Consider the following 7,192-nt stretch of genomic DNA (forward strand, 5'->3'; position numbering starts at 1 on the left):
TGAGAAGGTCCATTCACCATTTAGTGGGCAGACATAATGATGCCCTACTTGTCAGCCAGATCCACTGCTCGGTCCACTCCCCATTTCTCTGGGCCCTTTTCTCAAGCTGCACCTTTTGGGAATATGGCTGAAAAAGGAACCACCTTCACTCCTTCATGGTCCTATTCTTTGGGGCCCTCCATGAAGCTAAGCTTGAGAATGGGATTGCAGTCTAAATTGTGAATCTGGGCCAGCAGTGAATAGTAGTGGAGAAGGGGGTCGTGGTAGGGTATGGCTTGTGAGTGGTACATGGCACTCTAATGAGCCACCTAGGACAATGGCCATGAGCTTGGACCCTTTAGAAAGTCTGCAAAACCTCATAAGACTAAGCAAATTGTGCCCAGGTTGGTACACTTGGGGGCTCCCTGAATAACTATTCAACTCATTCTAGCTGTTTTCCCAGTGGAGTGAATACAATGGCTCTCAGGGTGGTCCTGGTCCTGCTGGTGGCATTCTGACTGCGGAAAAGTCAGGTCTCAGGCCCAGTGAAGCAGCAATGGCAGTGGATATAGGGCGGGGCTCCCAGAGGACTGAGGGATTCACAGAGGGCCCTTGCTCTGTCTGTCCAAGGGCACATGTAGTCATCTGCTTCTAGATTTAGGCTGATTTCTTCAACCTTTGATCCAGTTGGAGCACCTGTGTTCTTTTGTGTCTGTCTCAAGGTTTTTTTTTTACATCTGTTTGGCCCCAAAGTACACTTCCACCTAGTGAGGGCTTGGTGACCTTCCTGGGAATGTCTCTTTTCATCATTCCCATCCTTCTTCTCACCACTCGTGGTGTGCCAGTTCTCTTTGTAGAAATTACATGTAACCTTTGCTTCTCCCTGTCAGTGAGTCTCCATAGATGGTCCCTACCCAGACCTGGAACTCTAAGATGCTCATCTGTCCATCAGTCTAGGAGGTTTCATCTAGTTCTTTCAAGCTGTCCCAGGAGACAGCTGCCTGCTGGTTCAGGTACTTGGCCTCTGTCTATGGATTTCAGCTCTACTGCAATCTGGGCTGACATGTTGAGGGGAAAAACAGATATGGATGCCCACTGACCTCCTTCTGAAGGGACCTCAGAGCAGGCTGGATTCTCTCCATCACTCACTGCTCTGAACACCCTCAGATACATCTGTGTTGCATGCATAGATCCAAAGTCAGAGGAGCAGTGCACTGGGGGTGAAGGTGTAATAAGTGATGGTGTATTACTGGTACTGGGACATCTGACATGTTGACCGCCACCACTCACACATGCATACCTCAGAGTACACCAGATGCTAAGATCCTCTAAGGGAAAGAACGACATGCCAGATTTAGAGATGGATGTAGATGGACCAGGTTGTCCTTGTGCAGGGCCTTTATCCCTAGAGAGCTAGCCGAGCAGCAGGTTGGTGCACCACACACAGGTGCAGGGTGACACTTTGAGATGTCAATGGTCATGAGGCCTGCCACACACACTTTCCAAAGCCTTCTTTCCATGATGTCTAACTCTGGCCCTTCTCTCTGTCATGGCTTCTGGCACCTGGCCTCCTGACTCCACTCCTATAAAACCAACAACAAGTAAATATTCCTATCCAAGTGCCTGGCTTTTTAGATGAAGTTTGGGCTTGGAAGTAACAGGAGGAGGCTCAGGGTGTGCCTTTGTTATCTTGGTGCCTGTGTGTGTGTGTTTGGTAGTAGAAAGAGGTGATCCTCGGATCCTAGGTCTCATGCTATGGGCCTGGCCACCTGACTCCAGTGGGATTGATGTTTAGTGTTGATGCCCCAGCAGGTGGTTAATGTAATCCTTGGAGATCTCTCACATCTCTTGAGACCCTGCTCATGGCTCTCAGGCAACAGATCATAGCCTCAGAAAGAGTAGGGCCAATGTGCTAGTATTTCACCTTTCTTGACAAGTTGTAATCAGGACCTGGGACTCTACCAAAACCCAGGCAGGACCCTATAGAAGCCATAAAGCTGCCCCACAGAGCAGTGGTCTTACCTGAAAGGGAGCTAGAAGGTGTCATCGTGAGCATGCCCAGGGTGTATTGGGGTTGTCCACCTACTCATCGACTTCCGGTCATAGGATCCCTTCCTGCATCATGGCATCCCATGGACTGGTCTTTTTAGAACGTCTCTGCATCCTTGCCTGTGATGAAGATTAAGCTCTTGGCATGTTCAAAGGTGGATGATGCTCAGAGAACACTGGCCATGAGCAAGCTTTTGAGTCTGGAATGAGCCTTAAGCCTTTGGCCAAATATAGACATGGACAGCAGGTCTTGTTCTTTGTCCTGCTAGGGAGTGAGACAGGTTTGTCCCTGAGGCTGGTGAATGGAGGTGACCGGTGTCAAGGCCGAGTGGAGGTCCTGTACCGAGGCTCCTGGGGCACCGTGTGCGATGACGACTGGGACCTCAGTGACGCCAACGTGGTGTGCAGGCAACTGGGCTGTGGCTGGGCCACGTCGGCCCCAGGAAGTGCCCGGTTCGGTCAGGGCTCAGGGCCCATTTTGCTGGACAACGTGCGCTGCTCCGGGCAAGAGTCCTACCTGTGGCGCTGCCCCCACAATGGCTGGAACTCACACAACTGTGGCCATGGTGAGGACGCCGGTGTCATCTGCTCAGGTGAGCCTCTCGTCGTTCGGTGGTTCTCTTGCTGGAGGGGAGGCAGGCTTCATATTCTGCTCAGCTCGCTTGAAGCTACTTATATCCTCCCTGTCTTCCTCAAGTCTCCTGACCTCCCTCCCAGAATCAGTGTCAGTTTCCGTCAGGCTGCCAGGTGTGGAGATGGTAAATCAGGGCAGGTGCCAAACTGCCAGGCCCTGTGAAGCCGTTACTGGCCTCCTGCCACAGTGCAGCTGGCGGCGAAAGATCCACCTGCTGAATGGAGGTGTCTTGCCAGGATCCCAGGGCTAGGATTGCAGACCAGTACGTGTGTGCCCACCTCTGCCCCGGGTTTGGGGTCCTGAGTCCCAATCTAATCTCCCACCTGGGAGGTGATGCGCGAGCTGTGCAACAGTTCTCTGGTGCAAAGGGAGGCTGCGTCTGCAATGACTGCCAGGCAAACCTTGTCATGACCCCTGGTTAGGCCTCTAAGAGCAGCCATGGCATTTGGGTGGGAGCTGGACTCCTCGGTCTGGCTGCCACAGTGAGCAGCTGGAAGCTCAAGGCAGAAGATTCATTTAATGTCAACTCGGGCACCACTTGTAGAAATGGAGCCAGTGCCCTTGACATGGGAATTCATGTTCCTGGTCTGCCTGGCCCTTTCAAGAGGGGCATCCTTCCAGGGTATGGATGTCACGTGCCCCTCTGTGCAGAGCTGGGGACTTGCATCGATGATGTCTGACTTGCTCTGACCCTTCCCCTTTATGTCCAGTTGTGCCAGCTCTGTGCAGTGTCTCATGTGCTCTTGTCTCTTCCCAGCTGCCCAGTCCCAGCCCACGACCACACCAGGTGAGTTCTGCTGCCCCCTGACTCCTGAGCTTCTCTCTCCTCTTTTAACCCATCCCAGGCCCCTGACTTAAATTCTCTGGAGGAGTCTGGGTTTTTCTCTTTCCTGAGCCTTCTCTGATCATGTTTGACTATGTATACAGTTCCATTTGAGCCCACAACACATTACTTGTCCTTTCTGGCTCAGTGAAATAGAGTACTCGGGGTACACAGTCCTCACTCAAACTCAGGTGACAGACAGGTCTCTCTCTTGAACATTTCTGCTTGATTGCATTGTCAGGACTGAAGGCTACATGTGTCGGAAGAATAGAGATTTTTTATGTCCTATTCCCCATGTGGAGCCTACGTGATACAGTGTCATGACAGCATGGGACTTCCTCTTTCATATTGCAACACCTTCTTGCCACTGTGGCTGACTTGGGGGTGGGTTTTGGCTCATGACAGGCATTCAGCAGAGACCCATTTCTGCTCTAGCTGGCAGAATTCCTCAGATCCCACATTCCTTGGCCCTAAGAGTCACTTGAGCCACACTTGATTCTCTAGCCCCCTCCTTCCTAATTCTGCTTTGTTTTCTCTCCAGATTGGTGGTATACAAGTCCTTCTTATGGTAAGCATCCTAGGATCCTGCCAAAATATCAACACCTTGCCAACTTGCCTGAATAAAGTTCCTAGATGTGGGTTCAGCTTCCATTTTAACCACCATATTCTGTGTGGGATGTTCTGTTTCTTGACAAGAATTAAGATTTCCTGCCACCGGCCACCTGTGAGATCTACTAGTCAGGATGCTTTTGTTCACAAGTGACAGGAGCCCAGCTCAACCTCTCTGATGCTAGGAGAGACTCAGTGTGTCACATTAGTTGTTAGTGGTGGGTCTAGCGTCAGGAGCATTGGGATGGAAAACCTCCAAGACTGCCTGCTCACAGTGTTTTTCTTACCACAGTTGTCTTTTATGTGTCTGAGCTTCACTATTGCTGGCTTTGTGCATGTGAGGGGCAGATGCTAGTGCCAGGCCTCTATGCGACCAGGAGAAGGACTCCATTTGTCCCCCAGTCTCTGGCTGACATGGTGGCAGGACTCTGATTCCTGCTTGGGAAGACATAAGTCACCAGAACCATGTGCATGTGCTCTGATTGCCTGGACAGAGTCCCCATGCCCACCTTCCTATTCCTCAGGAGAAAGGGACAAGATGCGACATTAGGGCCTACTTGAACCTCGTGGACAGAAGGCTTGTCTGCTTTTGTAATAGGAAAGGTGGTTTCTCTACCTAAAACTCAAGACAAGCCATTTCTTACCCAAGAAAGCTCTTCCCCCTTCAGAGCACTGTTCTTTCCCAAGTACTCTCTGCTGATTGCTGCCCACATTGCATAGTCCAGCCACAGAGCCTTGCCTCTCCCAGGGGTGTCAGGCCATGTTGCACTCTGCCTGGAGATGGCCTCTGGTTCAGGTCCAGTCCTGTGCTGATATTCAGTGTCCATGGGGCAACTGAGATGGCCTGGATTGCCCCAAAAGCCTGGTGTCCGTCTTCCTTAGGGACAGTAGAGGTCTCTGCTCCTCCCTCTTTCAGTCCTACAGTAAGACTGCGATTATGGGCTGTGTGAGTCAGGACTGTAGAAAATGGCCAAATATCTTGATTTGCTGCCCTTTGGGTCTCTGGGTTTCACACTAGCACACAACTTACCATTTAAGGTTTGGACTCCAAAGGCTTATTATCCTCACAAGTGGTATAGCCATCACAGTATCTACTTCCAGAATTTTCATGTCCTCAGTGAAAATTCCAGATCCTTACCATTCACACCCTATCCCATTTCTCTCTGGTCATCAGCTGTCTGCCTTCAGTCAATATGGATTTATTTAACTGGACATTTCCTATGAATGGACACCGTGAAGATGTGGCCTTTGGTGACTGGCTTCTCTCAGGAAGCTGACTCACTCAAAGTTCACCATGATGGCACATGTGCACCGTGGCAGCAGCATTCCTGCCTTTTTTTTTTCTTAATCCATTCATGTTTTATAGGCCTTCTCGATTAATTTTATCTTTGACTAATTTGAGTAGCAAAGCCATGACATATGTGTACAAGACTGCTGTTTGAACATCTGCTTCTAAATCTTCTGGGTATACACCTTGGAGTGGAATGTTTGGGTCAAATGCTGACTTTATGTTTCATTTTTGTGGAAACACTGAACTTCTTGTCACACAGCCACACTGATTTTGGGTACCACTAGCAGGGTCTGAAAGTTGTGCTTTGTCTACATCCTAGGTGATATGTCCTCTTCTGTCTCTTTCATTGTAGTCCTCCTACTAGGCAAGTGTTGCTTGCTCATTCTGTGTGTGTGTGTGTGTGTGTGTGTGTGTGTGTGTGCCCGCATGCATGGGGTTTGCATTTCCCTACTAGCTATGGAATGGTCATCTTATCATGGGCTTTTGCATGGACCCACCTTCTCTGGAGAACGCAGCTCTCATTTTATACATGCCTGAAAGAATGAGAACCAGGCAGTGGTCATGACCCAGACCGACTCACAGGGAGCAAAGGTCTGGCTCCAGGTGAGACTGAGCACTCATGATTCTGTTCTATTGCTGAATATGGCAATGACGTTCTGGGCAAGGCCTAATGCTACCACGTTTTGTTTCTTCTCTGCCATCCACAGCCCGGGCAGCTCTACGTATGCAGAGCTAAGGCTTAGTGATAGTTACTCTGCCCACTGGTACATATTCAGAGGACCACAGAGTGTTTCAGATTCAGTACAAGGTTTGGGTTTGAGCTGACATGAGTGAGAGGTCAGCATAAAGGAACCTTCACAAGAAACCTCAGGCCCATGGTAGGGTCCAAAATATAGGACAGTCAGAGGAAGGAAGAGTCTCTGAACACTAGGTCCTAGGACAGTTTTGTCATGGTGGCTGGGTAGGATCTCTAGGCTTCATGTAGGTGCTTCAGTTGGTCATAGAGGAACTGAGGCAGGCTACTGACACTCACCCATCACCCCTACAACCCATATCCAGGCTCAGCAATTAAGATGCTGACAATGTGGGCCACCAAACTGTGCACATGCATAAGCCACATGACTCTCAAGGGTACGAAGAGCCCCTCAACAGTGAATAATGGTGAGCCAGCTTCATAGTTCTGTGCTGGGCACCCTAAACCTGAACCAGGAGTCATGGTCCCTGAAGTAATTCTTATCCACTCAGGCCTCAGAGGACTTTCCTACAGGAACAAAGAGAAAGTAACTTTTCTGTTGTCTGCTAGGAAACGAAACAGGTTTGTCCCTGAGGCTGGTGAATGGAAGTGACCAGTGTCAGGGTCGCGTGGAGGTCCTGTACCGAGGCTCCTGGGGCACCGTGTGTGACGATGACTGGGACACTATGGACGCCGACGTGGTGTGCAGGCAACTGGGCTGTGGCCGGGCCCTGTCGGCGCCAGGAAGTGCCCGGTTCGGTCAGGGCTCAGGGCCCATTGTGCTGGACAATGTGCGCTGCTCCGGGCAAGAGTCCTACCTGTGGCGCTGCCCCCACAATGGCTGGAACTCACACAACTGTGGCCATGGGGAGGACGCTGGTGTCATCTGCTCAGGTGAGCTTCAAAACTCCCAGGTCCCTTTTCATGGTCATCTTTACTGAGAACAAACTCACTCTTTACTGCAGGGCCCTCACCCGACCTCTCCTGGATATCCTGTGTCTCCAGCTTTCCGGGGCACAGCTAACTCCTGAAGTGCCACATAGGGAGACAATGGGGCAGCTCCCCTCCTTCTTT

At 50.6% G+C, this 7,192-nt stretch overlaps 1 protein-coding gene across 1 annotated transcript in view; it reads left to right on the forward strand.

Annotated features, from left to right (window-relative positions):
- Window positions 1-7,192, forward strand: part of DMBT1 (deleted in malignant brain tumors 1) — a 67,655-nt gene that overhangs the window by 23,371 nt on the left and 37,092 nt on the right. The window contains 4 exon segments of the mRNA XM_029920547.1: window positions 2,298-2,621; window positions 3,420-3,449; window positions 4,027-4,053; window positions 6,689-7,012. Of these exon segments, the coding sequence (XP_029776407.1) occupies window positions 2,298-2,621; window positions 3,420-3,449; window positions 4,027-4,053; window positions 6,689-7,012 (705 nt within the window).

This window comes from Suricata suricatta, chromosome 2, assembly GCF_006229205.1.
Source record: "Suricata suricatta isolate VVHF042 chromosome 2, meerkat_22Aug2017_6uvM2_HiC, whole genome shotgun sequence".
NCBI classification, from domain to species: domain Eukaryota; kingdom Metazoa; phylum Chordata; class Mammalia; order Carnivora; family Herpestidae; genus Suricata; species Suricata suricatta.